The sequence below is a fragment of the Rattus norvegicus genome, chromosome 10 (genome assembly GCF_021556685.1).
Source record: "Rattus norvegicus strain SHRSP/BbbUtx chromosome 10, alternate assembly SHRSP_T2T, whole genome shotgun sequence".
NCBI classification, from domain to species: Eukaryota; Metazoa; Chordata; class Mammalia; order Rodentia; family Muridae; genus Rattus; species Rattus norvegicus.
Genome location: NC_141543.1, coordinates 63,406,281 through 63,425,186, shown reverse-complemented (window position 1 = coordinate 63,425,186; position 18,906 = coordinate 63,406,281). Strand labels below are relative to the sequence as shown.

Sequence of the window (18,906 nt, the reverse complement as noted above, 5' to 3'; positions counted from 1 at the left end):
ACACATATAAAGGAAATCCTTCCTTCCTTCCCCGTTTATAATGTATGTGTGTACATGTACCACAGCACATTCAGAGGCCCAAGGAAAACCTCCATGGTTGGTCTCTGTCTTCTACCTTATTTGAGATACGGTCTCTTTGTTGTTTGTTTCTATGTATCTCAGGTTAGCTCACCTATGGGTTTCTGGGGGATTTTTCTGTCTCCTCCTTTCCTCACCTCTCCCCTCAGAGAGATATGTTATTGTATCTAGCTTTACATGAGTTCTGAGGAGTCAAACTCAGGTCTTCATGCTTGCATGGTTAAGTACTTTACCCACCAAGTCATCTCAGCCCAATTTTTCTTTCTTTAAACACTGTCTGCATTTTACTTGGCTTCCAATGCTTTGTTATTACAAATGCCATTTAGAACACAACTGACCATATACATTTCTAGACACTTAAACCATTTATCATTTTCCATAGGGGGAAAACACAGAAAATCAGAGAATGCCTTTACTAATTGTGAATCAGTATAGTGAGTGTGATTTGAGAGGAAAACAAAGCAACTGAAGTACCACAAGCTCTTGGCATTCCCTTTAAGAATGGGGTGATAGAGCTGCTGGAGTCCATGAAGAACACAGAAGGTGTGCAGAGAGGGCCTAGTGTGGTTAGGCTGCAAGTTTCCCTGTAATGGGAGTACCTAGAGATTGGCAAAAAGACAGACTACTGAGAAGTTATTGAGGTTGGGGTGCCTTAGTGTAGTGTCCAAAGAGGGAGAGGAGAAGATTTGTCAAAGAATGGTGGCTGTGATGGGAGGTTGATCAAATAAGTGATTACATCAAGGGTCATGGAATCCAGGGTTTCATGTTAAAGATCAGAAGTGCAAATACAAAAAGGGGAAAACTGACTGTATCTTGTGCTGTCAGGCATGAACTGCACGGACTGTTATGAACTCATAACCCATCTTCTGAGTCTGTGTGCCGAGAGGACCCATACTGAGTTTCTTGCCTGATAATGTGACTGACTCATTTATCATACATCAGACTCACTTCCCACACACAGTGAGTTCTCTCAGTCTGAGCATCATTCAGCAACAAACTGCTTTTAAAATTGTCCTTGGGGGGTTGGAGATTTAGCTCAGTGGTAGAGCCCTTGCCTAGGAAGTGCAAGGCCCTGGGTTCGGTCCCCAGCTCCGAAAAAAAGAACCAAAAAAAAAAAAATTGTCCTTGGACCCGGAGATCTGAGGACCCAGCCTTAGGTTACAATGATACCTCCTTTCCCCAGAGCTTAACAAACTTGGAGAAACTCGTTTCCATAGTTTGCTAGCTCTGTCTTGAATTTTTTTTTTATTGATTTTTTTCTTCCCTTTTTTCTTTAAAAGCTTTACTTATTTATTACATGTAAGTTCACTGTCGATGTCTTCAGACACACCAGAAGAGGGCATCAGATTCTATTATAGATGGTTGTGAGCCACCTTATGATTGCTGGGAATTGAACCCAGGACCTCTGGGAGAACAGCCAGTGCTCTTAACTGCTGAGAGCCAAATCTCCAGCCCCTGTCTGATTCTTAACCATGGAAAAAAAAGTATTGTTAAAGAAGTCAACTATTCCTAAATTAATATATACTCAATACCATTTCAATGAAATAACTCACCAAATCTTAAAAGGGGCAGTTTGACAGAGGCTTGATTTAAAAAAAAAAAAGAAGATACCAATATTCATACAAAATATGCACATTGGGAGAGTCCAGAATATTATAAAGAAGAATACTAAGGACATAGCTAAGCTGCTTAGAGTCTTTGAAGATGTAAGTATTATGAAAGTTACCAAAGCAGGGCTGGACAGATGACTCAGTGGTTAAGAGCACTTACTGCTCTTGCAGAGAACAACATGGGGTTCAGTTTCCAGGATCCTCATCAGGCAACACACAGTTGCCTCTAACTCCAGTTCCAGGGAATCCAGTGCCTGGTCAGAGGTCGTGTAGATTCTAACAGATACAAATGCCAGCCCAGGCTACTATACTCAGCAAAACTCTCAATCGACATAGATGGAGAAACCAAAATATTCCAGGACAAAACCAAATTCAAACAGTATCTATCTACTAATTCAGCCCTACAGAGAATCTAGAAGGAAATCTCCAATACAAGGAAGATACCTATACCAAAAAAAAAAAAAAAAGGACAAAATATTAAGCATCTTATAACAAAGCCAAAAGGAGAAAACTACAAGCACATAAAGCTACCTACAAAAACAAACATAACAGGAACCAACCATCTGTCTTTAATATTTCTCAATATTAATGGATTTGACTGACCTATAAAAAGACATAAGCTAACATACTGGATATGCAAACAAGATCCAGTATTTTGCTGCATACAAGAAACACACCTCATTAACAAAGACAGACACTATCTTAGAGTAAAAGGATGGAAAAAGGTCTACCAAGCAAATGGTCCCAAGAAACAAACTGGAGTTGCCATCCTAATATCCGATAAAATAGACTTTCAATCAAGAGTTATCAAGTGTGATGAGGAAGGACACTTCATATTCATCAAAGGGAAAATCCACCAAGAGAAAGTCTCAATTCTGAACATCTATGCCCCAAATGCAAGGGTGGCCACATTCATAAAAGAAACTTTAGTAAAGCTCAAAATACTCATTGAACCCCACACAATAATAGTGGGAGACTTCAACATCCCACTCTCACCAATGAACAGGTCATTGAAACAGAAATGAACCAGAGACACAGTGAAACTAGTAGAGGTTATGAACCAAAAGGACTTAATAGACATCTACAGAACATTTCACCTTAAAACGAAAGAATACATCTTCTTTCAGCACCTCATGGTACCTTCTCCAAAATCGACTATATAATTGGTCACAAAACCACCTTCAACTGATACAAGAAGATTGAAATAATCCCATGCACCCTATTGGACCACCATGGCCTAAAGCTGATCTTCAATAAGAGAAAAAACAACAGAAAACCATACATGTGGAAACTGAACAACTCTCTACTCAATGAAAATTTGGTCAAGGATGAAATACAGAAAGAAATTAAAGACTTCCTGAAATTTAATGAAAATATTGACACACCCAAACTATGGGACAAAATGAAAGCTGTGCTAAGAGGAAAATTCATAGCACTAAGTGCCCTGGTAAAGAACCCAGAGAGATCATCACTAGCAGCAAGCCTGAGAGCTCTAGAACAAAAGGAAGCAAACTCACCCTAAAGGGGTAGAAGGCAGGAAATAGTCAAACTCAAGGCTGAAATCAACCAAATAGAAACAAAGAGAATAATACAAAGAATCAGCAAAACCAAAGGCTGGTTCTTTGAATCAACAAGATAGATAAACCCCCAGCCAAACTAACTAACGGGCCCAGAGGCGGTATCCAAATTAACAAAATCATAAATGAAAAGGGAGACATAACAACAGAAATGATGAAATTAAAAAAAAATCTTCAGATGCTACTTTAAAAAAGCCTATACTGGAAAATCTAGATGAAATGGATGGTTTTCTAGACAGATATCACATATCAAAGTTAAATCAAGAGCAGGTAAACTTTCTCAACAGGCCCATATCCCATAAGGAAATAGAAGAAGTCGTTGAAAACCTCCCAACCAAAAAAAAAAAAAAAAAAAAAAAAAAAAAAAAAAGCCCAGGGCCAGATGGAGTTAGTTTAGAATTCTACCAGACCTTCAAAGAAGACCAGATATGAATATTCCTCAAGCTGTTCAATAAAATAGAAACAGAAGGAACACTCCCTAATTAATTCTGTGAAGCCACCATTACTCTGATACCTAAACCACACAAGGTCCCTACCAAAAAAAGAAAACTTCAGACCAATCTCACTTATGAATATCGATGCAAAAATACTAAGTAAAATTCTCCCAAACCTAAAAGAATACATCAAAACTATCATTCACCACAATCAAGTAGGCTTCCTCCCAGGGATGCAAAGTTGGTTCAATATATGAAAATCCATTAATGTAACCCACCATATAAACAAACTCAAAGAAAAAAATCACATAATCATCTCCTTAGATGCAGTAAAAGCATTTGACACAATACAACCCCCCTTCATGTTAAAAAATATTGGAGAGATCAGGAATTCAAGGCCCATACCTAAACATAATAAAAGCAATTTATTGCAAACCAACAGTCAATATCAAATTAAATGGAGAGATACTTGAAGTAATCCCACTAAAATCTGGGACAAGACAGGATGCCCACTCTCCCCATATCTATTCAATACAGTATTGGAAGTGCTAGCTAGAACAATAAGACAACAAAAAGAGATCAAGGGGATACAAATTGGCAAAGAATTAAAGGTATCGCTATTTGCAGACGATATGATAGTATACATAAGTGACCCCAAAATTCTACCAGAGAACTTAACTTCTCCAGCTGATAAACTTCAGCAAAGTGGCTGGATATAAAATTAACTCAAATCAGTAGCTTTCCTTTATCCAAACGATAAACAGGCTGAGAAAGAAATTAGGGAAACAATTCCCTTCACAACAGTCACAGATAATATAAAATATCTTGGGGTAACTCTAACCAAACAAGGAAAGAACTTCAAGTCTCTCAAGAAAGAAATCGAAAAAGATCTCAGAAAATGGAGAGCTCTCCCATGCTCGTGGATTGGCAGAATTAACATAGCAAAAATGGCCATCCTACCAAAAGCAATCTACAGAGTCAATGCAATCCCCATCAAAATCACAACACAATTCTTCAAAGACATGGAAAGAACAATTCTCAAATTCATCTGGAAAGGCAAAAAACCCAGAATAGTGAAAACAATTCTCTCTCTCTTTTTTTTTTTTTTTTTTTTCCGGAGCTGAGGACCAAACCCAGGGCCTGTGCTTGCTAGGCAAGCACTCTACCACTAAATCTCCAACCCCACAAAAACAATTTTTAACAATAAAAGAACTGCTGGGGCAATCACCATCCCTGACCTCAAGCTCTACCACAGAGCAATAGTTATTAAAACTGCATGGTATTGGTACAGAGATAGACAGGTTGATCAATGGAATAGAACTGAAGACCCAGAAGTAAAACCATGCACTTTCGCATACTTGATCTTTGACAAAGAAGCCAAAAATATATAATGGAAAAAAGAAAGCATCTTCAATAAATGGTACTGGTCTAACTGGATGTCTGTATGTAGAAAAATGAAAATAGATCCATATTTGTCACCATGCACAAAGCTCAAGTCCAAGTGGATCAAGGACCTCAACATAAAACCAAATACATTGACTCTAATAGAGAAAGTGGGAAAGAGCCTTGAACTAGTTGGCACAGGCAGAAATTTCCTAAACAGAACTCCAATGGCACTCTAAGATCAAGAATTGATAAATGGGACCTCATGAAACTGGAAAGCTTCTGTAAGGCAAAGGACATAGTCAATATGACAAATCTGCAACCTACAGATTGGGGAAAAAAATCTTCACTAACCCCACATCTAATAGAAGGTTAATATCCAAATGTTTAAAGAACTCAAAAAGCTTACCATCAAAAGATCAAACAACCCAATCAAAAAATGGGGTATAGGGCTGGAGAGATGGCTCAGCCGTTAAAGGCTAGGCTCACAACCAAAAAAATGGGGTATAGAACTAAACTGAGAATACACAATAGAGGACTCTCGAATGGCTCAGAAGCACCTAAAGAAATGTTCAAAATCCTTAGTGATCAGAGAAATGCAAATCAAAATGGCCCTGAGATTCCTTCCACCTTACACCAGTCATAATAGCTAAAATCAAAACCTCAGGTGACAACACATGTTGGTGAGAATGTGGAGAAAGAGGAAGACTCCTCCATTGCTGTCAGGATTGCAAACTGGTAAAACCACTCTGAAAATCAATTTGGAGATTCCTCAGAAAATTGGAAATAGACCTACCTAAAGACCCATAAATATCACTCCTGGGAATATAACCCAAAGATGCCCCACCATGCCATAGGGGCACATGTTCCACTATGTTCATAGCAGCCTTATTTGTGATAGCCAGAAGCTGGAAACAACCCAGATGTCCCACAACAGAAGAATGGATACGGAAAATGTGGTTCATTTACATAATGAAATATACTCAGCTATTAAATGAGGACATCCTGAGTTTTTCGGACAAATGGATGGAACTAGAAAATGTCATCCTGAGTGAGGTAACAAGACCCAAAAGGACATGCAATGGTATGTATTCACTAATAAGTGGATATTAGCCAAAAAAAAAAAAAAAAAAAGAAAGAAAGAAAGAAAGAAAGAAAGAAAGAAAAAAAGAAAAAAAAAGTACAGAATATCTAAGATACAGTCCACAGAATTCAAAAAGTCAACAAGCTGAAGGGCCCAAGAGAGGACGCCTCAGTTCCACTTGGGAGGGAGAAGAAAGCAATCACAAGGGGGAGGGAGGGACAGGGAAGGGTAAGGGGATGGGGGTAAGGGGAGAGGGGAACATGATGTGGTATTGGGTGGGGGAAAAGGACTGAAGCCCTGAGGCCAGCAGAAAGAATGGAAACAGTTGACCTTGGGAGTAAGGAGGTTGGGAGGACCCTCTAGAATGTACCAAAAAAAAAAAAAAAAAAAAAAGAAAGAAAGAAATGAAGTTATTACAACAAACACAAAGGAGGGTCAGTAACCTAGAGACCAATAAGCATATCCTCTGAACCAGACCACTCTTAAATGGATTCTGATTTTTGCAAAAAACAAAACAAACAAACAAAACCTTGAAAGTCATATCCTAGGAATAAATGGGAAAATGTGTACCTAGGCTTTGCTCTGCATGAGATAAAATTACTCTACCAGTGTTAAATTTTTATCAACTTAATTAAACCTTTTTAAAAATAAAGTCTCGGGGGTTGGGGATTTGGGTCAGTGGTAGAGCGCTTGCCTAGGAGGCGCAAGGTCCTGGGTTCGGTCCCCAGCGCCCCCCCCCCAAAAAAATAAAAAAATAAAGTCTCACTTGGTAGTCCAATATGGCCTTGAATTCATGACTTCTACCTCAAAGTCCTGGGGCTATAGGTATGAGCCACCAGGCCTGAAATGTTTTAATACGGTAGCAGCATGGTAACTCAGAAGAGTTGTACTTTTAGGAGAACTAAGGATAAAGTGTCCATAAGTTTTCAATTTATTTTTCAACTTTAGGAAAAATGTAATATGTAATATAATATAATATGTATATGCAGAGATAAACATGAAAAACTAATAAATCTAAGTGAAGATAATTATATGAATTCAAACAATCACACTTAAGCAAAATCTAAGTTCACAGAGGAAAGTAACTTTGATTAATAGTCATCTCACCTCTCAGGACACAGCTGTTAATAGTTTTTTCTGCTTATACCATAACACTACTTTTTTTTGTATACTAACCACTCACTCTTTCAAAAGAAAACACTGCCTGCCTCTTACCGACTTGATGGGAGGTAACATGGCTGCCAGCAATCCCAAAATCCTCTTCTGGGAACACTCTGCAAACACTTGCTCGGGGCTTGGAGTGATGGCCTTCTCTTCCATGGGTGCCTGGGATGACCTGTCTGGATGCTCGGCATCTGTGTGGGAAAACAGCACTTTCAGATCTTGCTGGGCTCTTCACATGTAAAAGGCACCTAAACCACTGCTGTTGTAATTTTATAAAAATAAAACGGTAAAGTTTGGTCTTTTACCCTGCTAGGTCCTACACCTCAGTGCCCCAGATATCTGCTAGATATCTTGGCGGAAACACAGTCCAGCCACACACTTTCTTACACTCAAACCCTCACATAAAAGAACACACAACACAATAATCTTAGATCCAATTGGTAAGATATAATTGCCCACTTAAACATACAAAGCCCAGTACCATCTATCCCTTGCACCTTTTATTTGCCAGGTCTCCAGCTTCTCCTTCTCCCACGACGACTCCTCGCTTCTCCCCTCTCTCCATCTTTTCTTTACTCACTCTCCCAACTATATCAACTCTTCCATGGTTTAGTTTCTCCTTCTCCCACAACGACTCCTAGCTTCTCCCCTCTCTCCATCTCCTGTCTCCTCTAACTTTTCTCAGTTCCCCATCGTGTCTCTAAACTGTCCCTTTCCTACCTATCTTCATTTCTCCTCTCTCTCCTCTCTCAACTCTTCAATCCTTTTTCCCCCTGCTCAGGTTCTACTGGCTCAACTGTCACCAACTGTCTTCTCTCACCCTATTCTCTGAATCTAATCCCCCTCTTGGTCCTGACTCCTCCCTCTGCCCAAATCTAGCGCTCTTGCCTTTATTTTACAAATTCAGAGAGAACTCCAAGGCAAACCACAACAAACCACAACACTGTCTCTGTGCTCCTATAGAAGGACGCTGGAAATGTAATGTTCCACTGCTAAAGCCAGACTTGGTAATGCATATATTTGGAATCCTAGCACTTATTTTGTCTTTCTTTTTTTTTTTTTTTTTTTTTTTTTTCCTTTTCGGAATTGAGAACCGAACCCAGGGCCTTGTGCTTGCTAGGCAAGCGCTCTAACCACTAAGCTAAATCCCCAACCCCGGAATCCTAGCACTTGACAGTATGGGATGGATAAGCAGGAGTTTGAGGCCAGTCTGGGCTACACAGCAGGACTTAGTTTCAAAGAGAACAAGGGGCTGGAGAGTTGGCTTAGTGATTAAGAACACCAGCTGTTCTTCCAGAAGATCTAGATTTGATCCCAACATCCACATGGTGGCTCACAATCACCTGTACCTCCAGTTTTAAGGGACCTGACTTCCTCTTTGGCCTACGCCTATACCAGGCACACACGTGGTGCCCAGATACACATGTAGACAGAACATCCATACACATAAAAGAAAAATAATCCTTTAAAAGACAACAAAAACCAGGGCTGAAGTGATGGCTCAGCAAATAAAAGCACCGACTGCTCTTCCAGAGAGTTCCTGAGTTCAAATCCCAGCAACCACATGGTGACTCACAACCATCTGTAATGAGATCTGATGCCCCTTCTGGTGTGTCTGAAGACAGCTATAGTGTACTCATACACATAAAATAAGTAATTCTTTAAAAAATAATTTTAAAAAAACCCTCAAATCAGAACAATAACAAACTCTATTGCTGAATACTTTTACACAGTAGCCTTCTCAAGGAGGCCTTCCTGTTCCCTAGTTAAACAGGCAGCCATCCTCTACTACCTCCCATTCTCTGTTAAACTACATGCTAGCTAGCATTTGATTACCCTTAAATATTGTGTTTGCTGTTTATCATTTGGCCTTCTGATTTTTGCTTCCTTTATACTTCAAGTACCTAACAATGTCCTAGAACACGGGGTACTTGGCAGAGACTTGTGGCCTATGGACCAGAATGCTGGTCTTTAGGGGAATCTGACTCTGGTAGACTTTGAGGACCTGACATGATGTTGAGTGTCTACTACTACTGAGAGCTTGAAGATGTTGCAGAATACACTCACTTTCACTTCTATTACAGAACAGCCAATGGGATAGACTCTGACTCCCTGGGCTCCTTGAAGCACCCACACTACTGTCCCAACCTGTAAAACTGCAGTTCTGACCCTACCACCACCATCATGGAGCAGGCTGGGGCCTGAGTGCCACAGGAGCTCTTCCCCTGCACCCCCGGTGTGTGGGTCTAACCTCTTGTTGGTTCTGGGACCTACAAAGAAGCCTGTGCTGCGTAAGTGTCAGTGCCTGCTGTGTATCCTGGCACATTCAAGGTCCCTTATATCTCTCCCTTTACATGGTTTTGTACAAAATCAATCTGCTCTGGATCCCAATCAGGACTAACACTTGTCATCCTTCTTCTGGAGTCAGAATCATAGGCCACCTCAAATGACAGTTATTTGTACCTCTGCCTGAAACCTTCCTGGATTGTGAGTTCCAGTAGGGTAGAGGCCATGTGTCTCTCTGCCTGTGTTGGTAGCTTTCATCCCTGGGATATAGGATGGTGCCCAACAAAGAGAAGGTACTTGATTGGTAAACACATAAACTAGATATGCTAAAATAAAGGACAGATGATGCAAAGTTACCAGCCACAGCTGAACAGATAGAGAAACCTGAATTGTTGGACAACTTCAGTTGTAAGCAACAGTGCAGGTATGATAACGTGTGCACTCACAGAGGAAGAAGGAAGAGTTAATAACCCTGACCTGGAAGTCCTGGAGGCACGTGATCACTGGCAGGTGGATCTGAAACTTGGATCTGGCATGAAGGGTCCTTCATTATGGAGAGATCTTCACCCGCCTTTTTCTTCTGCTTGCAATCCAAGGGTCCGACTTCCTTATCTGTGGCTCTCTTTCCCTAGAGTGGTAAATGTAAATGAATACAACAATGTACTCTGTATACTTTATACAATTTTATCATTAGCTAATCTTTCATACATTAAAAATCTTCTGAATTACTAATTTTTTTTTTTTGTTCTTTTTTTCGGAGCTGGGGACCGAACCCAGGGCCTTGCGCTTCCCAGGCAAGCGCTCTACCACTGAGCTAAATCCCCAACCCCGAATTACTAATTTCTTAAGAGTAAATCACTACTTTAAAATGATGCTTCTTGTATCACATCTCTTGATGGGCTGTCAGAGCTGCCAGGTCACATAAGCAGTGGCTTGTACCAAATCTTATTCTGGGAAAATGATGAAGTTGTTGCCCTTCTTCTAGTCAATACAGTGATCATCTTCATAAACTTCACATGCTTTCTTTTGGTAGAAAAAATAAACCTCACAGTAACATGACGTGCTCACCACATAAACATGAGGGCCTAAGTCTGGATATCTAGCAACCATTTAACAAGTCAGGAGTGGTGGAGAGTGCCTATAATCCTAGTGTGGGAAGAGGAGGGACAGGAGAATCCCTGGAGCTGACTGGCCAGCTAGTGTTACTGAACCGGTTCAGGTTCAATGAGAGACCCTGCCTGGAAAAAAAGAAGGTGGAGAGTAATAGAGGAAGACATCCGATGTTGACTTCCAGCTTCCACACACATGAGCATGCAAATGTACACATGCATACAGCATATACATACATAGAAAAAGCAAAGCAATTTTTACTTACAATAAGAAAAGTATTATATCTGCTATTATCTTTAATGCTATTATAAAGATAAGGCTACATCAAGTCTATAGATATTATTTCTATTGCCACAAATGCAGGTATTTTATTGATGTAGAAATACATTCTAAGAGTATAGGATAGAACTGTGACCTCAGTGGGTAAGAGACCTTGGTATACAAACATGAGACTGCGTCAGATCCCAGCACTCATATCAAGGCTGAACATGGTCACAGATGTGTTATGTCTGCAATGGCTGTCAGGGAGGGAGGCAAGAGGATTGCTGGGGCTTGTTGATCATATTAGTTCAGGTTCAGTGAAAAACCTTGTCTCAAGGAACAAGGCAGAGAGTAATAGAGCAGGATACCCAACGTCCACTTCTGACATGGGACTTATTTTACTGTGTGCTATGTTCAAAGCACTTACATGTTTCTTCCAAGTGTTGTAGAACATAACTCCCACAATCACCCTGTATTATAGGCACGTTATCACCCTCTTTTACAGAATGTACCTGTACACACACACACACACACACACACACGAGAGAGAGAGAGAGAGAGAGAGAGAGAGAGAGAGAGAGAGAGAGAGAACACAAAGCCAAGTAGGAGTGGCTACTGGCAAAACATAGGAGCAATCTGAGCATCAAAATAAATAAATGATTTGGATTTTGGTGGATTAAGATATGTAATGCACTCTGGTGTAAATGAATGAACACATTGATGGAGGCAAGCACAGTGCTGGGGCAGCCTGCTACATGATGCCTAGGGTTCAGGAGTACAGGCACTTCCAGACACAGGGGTGAGGGCTGCTGTCCCTCCTGACTGGATGAATTGACTGCTTTCCACCTTGTGTAAGGCAGTCTGTGCCAAGTTAACATGTTGTGTACCAAAGATGGTGGTAGGCCATAGCTGAGAGACAAACAGCCTGAGATTGTCATGACCTGGTACCCTGATGAGGCTTCAGGAGAAATACCAGTGGCTGCTGCAGCAAAAGTGAGGTATTTACAGCATGGGCTCAAGCTCTGAAGGCAAGCGTCTACAACAACAATCATTTGTTTATTTAGTTACTTACTCTTATTTTCAATTCACAAAAGGATCTTTACATGTGTGTCACCAACACAGACCATGCTTGGACCTATGACGGTTTCTCTGTCTATACGCCTACCTATCAACTATGGCGTCCACCCATTAAAACAGCTAACTTCTGGGCTCCTCCGTTGTTGACTGAATATAAACCAAGCTGCATAACCTCTGCTTATATGTCCCTGGTGTGCATCCTTGTGTGCCTGGCTCCATGAGCGCGAGCTGTGACCACGTGGTCGACACGCTACTTACATTGCAGGGAACAAACAGGCCTGCATCTGCCGGCCCCTCAGCAGGTTGGGCTGTTTTCTTCTCTAGCTGCTCCTCTGATGCTTGGATGGACACTGTGACTGGCAAGGCTTGATTTTCTGAGGTAGAGTCACCATCTGGCAATACCCCAAGAAGAGCTAGAGCTTTAAGACCTGGAATGGGAAAAACAAGAAAATGGTTAAATGTTCCCAACAAGGGATATCTCTGGCAAGTGCCACAAAGCCCTTAACCACTGTACAGAAACAAATGGCTGAGGAGTTACACAAACCACACAGCAACATGCTTGGCATTCTACAGCCATTCCACTCCTGACCTCAAATGGGGACAGACAGACAGCAAGGGAAACTGCACTTGAAGTCAATGAAATACTGAAGATACAACAGACAACAGGATTGTTTTCAAAGTTACATTTTTCTGATAGTGTTAAGCAATTAAGTTGTTATTTTTGGTTTTGGGGGGCTTTTTGTTTTGTTTTTTTAAGACAGGGTGTCGCTATGCACCTCTGGCTTGCCTAAAACCTGTTGTAGATCAGGGTGGGCTTGAACTTAGAGTGCTGCATGAGTGCAAGACTTAAAGACATGCACTATGCCTGGCTGGTAACTAGACTTTTCAATCCCCACTGGCAGATTGAAACATCACCCACTTTCTCCCTAAGGTAAGTCTGATCCCGTGATGTCAGTTAGGATGAGGAGTGAGTCTACCACCTGAGGGAAACTTAAAGTTTAACATTTACATGACTTTCTCACCAACACCCTTCAGGAAAGTCAGAATTACCTCCTTATTTTGTTATTTTGGGAAAGGGCCCCACCTAGCATGCTGGGACGCAGAACTGGAATTCATGTGTGCATGATCAAACCCAGAAACACCATTTTATTTGTAAGCAGCTCTTGTCTAGAATACAAATCATGTGGATTTATACTTCATGTTTTTTTTTTTAAGCATAGAGTCCTGAGTAAAATAAGAAAGTCAAACAGTACAGATTCATGGACTTACAGAGTTTTCTACAGTTCTGATTACTACATCATCAGGGAAGCACTTTAACTAACTTACTTTATCCAACAGGAACAGAACTTAAGAGAAACGGGAACTTAAGTTCCAGGCTAGGCTGAATCCCTCTTGTGAAGGACCTTTGAGTCAAACATGGTCTTTTAAGGCCACCTGGGCTTTGCCTCCGACAGCAGACAGAGGCTGAAGGGGTCCCACATAAGGAAGAGTCACCTTTGCCCTGGTGGGCCTTCATCAGACAGTCCCCAACCAGCTGCATGCATTGGCTCCGCAGGGTGGCAGCGCTGCCGCGGGCCTGGGGGTCCAGCTGCTCCCCATCTACGTGCTCTGTGCTGGTCAGGTGGGCACTATAGAGAGCCAGGGCAGCGAAGAGCAGCCAGGAGTAGTTGTGGATATAGGGCTGGATGAACCTCTGCCGGTCACTGATCCGGATGGTCACCATTGGGTGGGCTGTGATGCTGTGAGTTGGCAAATGGCTGCAAAGGCATAACAGAATAGAATCTATCAACTCCTGTCCCAGAGAGATGAACGAGCACAAATACTCAGTATATCACACTAGCACATCACAGCCTAAAGTCTGCACATGAAAACCACGCCAAGGACAAGGGTTCTGAAAGCATGCTAATTGCACTTTGGTAATGCAAGGTGATGCCCATCATTTTAAAAGATGAATTACAAGGTATAGAAGAGACATGACTTGAGTTTGAAATGTGCTTTAAATACTTTAAGGTAAAAGAAAGGAATGAAGTAAGCACACAGGACATCATCTTCCTGGCTGGGGAATCCAAGGACACCGGGGGCACTGTACCACTCTCTCTTCTTATGAATGTTACAGTTTTGACAGTATAAACCTTTCTTTAGTAAGGAAGGGGCCACAAGATGGCTTAGTAAGTAAAGGCCTTTACCACACCTGGTGACCTGAGTTTAATCTCCAGAACATACAGAAAGGAGAAGAGAGAGAAATCACTCCCCAAAACTGTCTTCTGACCTCTACATGTGCACACACATGTGCATGCACATGCCTTCCCCCTCCCCAATAACAATAAAATGTTTTAAAAATAAGGAAGGCTAGGAGGATAGCCCAGGTATAGAGTGCTTGCCTAGCATTTGCAATGTCTTCCAACGCAGAAAAGGTGAGACGACTCCCTTTTAAGAGAAGACATACACCCCAAAAGGTTATGGTGGTGGCAGGGGAACCTGACATACCCATAGGAGTATTTCTTTGCTGCATAGCATCCATAGCAAAGATCAAAGTCATCACATACATTGCAATTCATTCTCCTGCCTATGATCAAACCCTGACAGTGGTCACAGGTAAACTCCATGTTGACCATTTCATGATCATCTCCATGGCCCTCGGGCTTCACTCCACCTGGAAAAAACCAGCAGTGTGAGATGGATGGAGTAGAGGGTCCCCTCCAAGTGCTAGCAAACAGATCCCAGCACCACAGTCAAATCTCATTTACTACTCCAGGGGGCAGGGCTCCCTTGAAGAGCAGAATGCCCTGGTAGGTATGGGCAGAGCAATGATATTCTCAGTAAACACCTTTTTGGCAGTGATCTGGCTGACTGATCCCGATTCTACAGTCAGATCGAATACATGCCAGATTCCTACCATGACTGCTATTTGGGAAAAACAGGCCCATGTCACCTTGTGAACTGTCTCCCACATTCTGACAGAGGTTACACACCTACTGGCATACTCCTAAGGAATACTGAGAAGTGATCAAATTTCTGTTCTTACTTTCTCATTGAAGAAATACAGGTGAAAACAGACCCAGAGAGTAAGAGAATGAGAAACTCTAGTTCCTGTTCAGTACTCTTCACAGGTGGCCACTTCTGCTCTCAGTGCTGTAAACCTGACATAGGTCCGAATGCCCTTGTGACTATAATCTCTTAAGAGAAAGATACAGTCTTCCCCGAGCAGAGCTTTGATCATCTAACCTCTTAGTTATAACCCTTTCCTGCTGACTTCAGACAGTTCAAATTCCTTAGCCTAGCATCTCAGGGTCAGATAACCTGAGCCCTGTCTGTCTTAGTCAATCACTTAGACAGACCAGTGTGTCTATCTAGCTAAACTCACGGAAAGCACGTATTCCATTCCTCTGTCCCTGAGCTTGCTCTGCTCTTGATGGTAATGCTATCTTCAGAGTTTTGTTACATCACCCAGTTTGAACTTCCTTCAAAGATCGACTCTTATCCTATGTCCTCCACAAGGCTTCCTGGTGGGGTGAGCTCTATTTCCACAGTCCCTAGAAATACTCTGAGTTGCCCCTTTACAACAGCACATGCATTCATCATGTGACTGCGCTAGGTCTCTCTGTCAGACTGTGTTTTAGGACAGGAACTGCGTCTTTTACGGACAGACTTTAAATACACAGAGCCCTACAGTGCTTACTGCAGTAGATGAGCTCTGCCCTCACACCCATGAGTCCAGTGTATGAAGAATAGTTCACGTTTACTGTGCTTGTATGTTTAGTTTGCTATTTGGAAACACTGCATGACTCAGAAGCAAAATTTCTTAGAAACTTATGCAGGCGTGTATTAGCTGGTCCTGAGAGTTTATCATATGCCTCCTCAGCGGGACTGGAGACGGAAGGATGCCAGACACAAGTACTGGAGGTCATCATTGAGTTGAGGGAGATGACTCAAGTTTGCCAATGAACCAGAGACTCTACATAGCACGGTGAGTTTAAAAGATTGCCAACATCATAGATAGCAGAAATAACTTCCTTGTGGGCATAAGATCCCATCCCCTGAGGCTTACCCAGAAAACAAGTCTTGCAGAGGTCCATGTCACTGCACTGCAGACACCGGTAGCGATGCCAGGGGGCAATTTCATCGCACCCATCACAAGAGATATCCACATTTAACAGATCACAGTAGCGAGCAATAAACATGTGCATCTGTAAGGAGAAATAAACACAATTAGCCAACAGACTTAATATTGTGGTCATTAATCAATTTATTCATTCAGTAGGTGCCTAAGATCTCCCAAGTTTTGTACCACTTGCTAGGATTTGAAGCTGGATAACCAAGTTTCCATTTGGGAATTCCCTCAAGCAAACAGATGATGGTCATACAGTGTGGGGAATGCTTTGAGAGGCAAATTCTGGAGGCTAGTGAAGATGGGAGGCCACTACCAAAGATTTTGGGAGGGTCAGAGGAGATTTTTCAAGGATGGCAACTTCTCTGTTAAAACCAAGAGCAAACAGATAGTAGTTGAGGGAGATAAAGGTGACAGGCACATCAAACAGAAGGAACAGCAAAGTCTACAGAAGCTTTGCTCCTTCAAAAGGGAGCCTGACACGGCCGGGAGAGCAGCTGACTGTGGGCACTTGCCTAAGCAGGCACAAGACACTGAAAAGAGAAAAAAGAAGAAGAAAGGGACAAAGTTGTTTGTTTGTTTGCCTTTTTAAAGGATGGATATTTATTTTTATTTCTGGGCATGTCTGTGTGTCTGTGTATGTGTATGCTACATGTGTGCCTGCAGAAGCTTACTTAGAGACAGAGTTCCTTAGAGACAGAGTTACAGATAGTTGTAGGAACCAAACTCGGGTCTTCTGGAAGAGCAGCAAGAGCTCTTAACCACTAAACCACCTCTCTAGATAGTTCCAGGGCTCCTGAAATTGGCAATAATCAAGTATGCATACTAGAGTACAAAGGGGGAATAACCAGGAAAAGTTAGAAAAGTAAAATCCAAGGAGCCTAAAATGAGTTTAAAAACAGAGTTTTTAAGCAGAAAGGTAATGGCAATAGATTTGGGCATTCTGAAGATCCTCTGGTTAAACAGCAAAAAAGGGGTTGATTGGAGCAAGACGAGGGTCAAGGCAGCTGACTGTGATGTCGCTGTCCAAATAGTTCCATGGCAGTAATAGGGGTGGGGACTGCACTGTAACAGGAGGGAAAGCAGGCAGAGTGAGAAGACTTGGTGACCAAATTACTAGAGATGGTCAAGAATGGCATCTAGATGTCTGGCCTGGGTACTTGTTAGACAATGGCAGCACTAACAAATGTATTGAAAGAGAACTCCTGACTCCGGCACATTAAAATAGCATGGAGTGCTTCCCCGTGACTCTAGCATTCAGGAACTGGGGCTGCAGAATTGCAAGTTTTGGGGCAGCTTGGACCTCTCTATAAACAAACAATACTCTGGCTTCTCCTCAGATCAAATAAATCCTTCATCTTTAGCTAATTAACTAACTAGACACACAACTAGTCAATAGACATTCTACTAGCCAGCTAAATAATTACCTCCCTGGGAACAGATAGTAAGGGACTGTTACATGAACAAGCTATTGGATTACTAGAAAGTACTTGGTGGTTATAAGGCAGTTTATTTTAGGGTCTGCATATGAGGAAACTATATCAGAAAGTCACTGTTTGGTAGTAGATGGTTTGTTGTAGGAGAGGGAATCTACTAGGTCACCTGAACACTACAGGATGTTCTCATTTATATGTTAACTTATAAGAGATAAGTCTCCAATGCCAGTTGGTATGGTCCTCTTAAGCACCACAATGTACCATAATGAACAGAATGACTGGCAAACAGAAGTGCTTAAGAAGGGGAAAATTAGTGGCTTCAAGGTAGCAAATTCTTGACATATGTAGTAGTGACAGACAAGTCGATGGACAGGCTACCTAAGTTGACTCTTCACTGTGTGGGCCATTCGATGCTTCTATGATAACGGAGCGCTGCTTCCAGGCTCACCTGATTGGCAACCTTGTAATTGTAATTGTGCTCGCCTACAGGAAGATGGTGTGTCAGCCCAGAACGTGCCAGTCCAAACCCTTCAGCAATTCCTTTTCTCACTGAATATACTGGCATCTAATGATGTACATGAGTCTTATGGGACGCTCTGGTGTGAGCCTAGATCTATGAAAGTGAGTAACAATGATGGCTGTCATCAGGATGAAGACCAGACAGATGTCCCAAATGCCCCCAGAGCCCTCCTGGGAGACATCATCCAAGCACACCCCAGCACATCCAAACTCCTAGCAAGTCACCCAGATTGCTCTAGCTGAGAGGTCTTACTTTCCTCTGCTTCTCTGGATCCTCTTGGGCTATTTTTTCATACCAGGCCTCAAACATGCCATCCTGACACTCATCCATCCACTCTGAGTTCTGCTTGGCATCAGCGAGCTCATCTTCTTCACTCCACTGGCTGAAAGAAGGACGTGATGAGAGAAAAGCATGCTTCTTACAACACCCAAGGACATGCTAGTTAGCAGATGCTGTGTCCCATAACTTATAATAAACAGGGCATTTTGAAATGACAGGAATCGCATTTCAAAGCCTCAGAATTTATCAGTTAGTTGATGATTTATGCTCAGAAAATAGAAAAGTTCCTTTCTGAAGCAGACTATACTGAGTAGGGTAAACTTATCATGTGCTAAGTACTGCAGTCAAATATGATGATTTTAAAAAGTTCAGCCAGTCAGGCTGTGGTGGTGCCTTTAACCTCAGCACTCAGGAGGCAAAGCAGGAGTATCTGAGTTCAAGGCAGGTTAGTCTACAGAGTGAGTCCCAGGACAGCCAGGGCAACTCAGAGAAACTGTCT

At 41.9% G+C, this 18,906-nt stretch overlaps 1 protein-coding gene and 1 non-coding gene across 11 annotated transcripts in view; both read right to left on the bottom strand.

The window, feature by feature from the left end:
* The window catches only part of Zzef1 (zinc finger ZZ-type and EF-hand domain containing 1), a 137,110-nt gene that overhangs the window by 29,301 nt on the left and 88,903 nt on the right, over positions 1–18,906 (bottom strand). For all 10 annotated transcript variants that reach the window (XM_087570546.1, XM_087570545.1, NM_001427300.1 and 7 more), the window contains 7 exon segments: positions 18,381–18,510; positions 16,113–16,251; positions 14,552–14,717; positions 13,559–13,821; positions 12,323–12,492; positions 10,094–10,244; positions 7,382–7,521 (listed from right to left, as the gene is read on the bottom strand). In XM_087570546.1, the coding sequence (XP_087426672.1) occupies positions 7,382–7,521; positions 10,094–10,244; positions 12,323–12,492; positions 13,559–13,821; positions 14,552–14,717; positions 16,113–16,251; positions 18,381–18,510 (1,159 nt within the window).
* On the bottom strand, positions 10,369–10,449 carry Trnap-ggg6 (transfer RNA proline (anticodon GGG) 6). Its single transcript has one exon. It is a non-coding gene; the product is annotated as a tRNA-Pro (tRNA).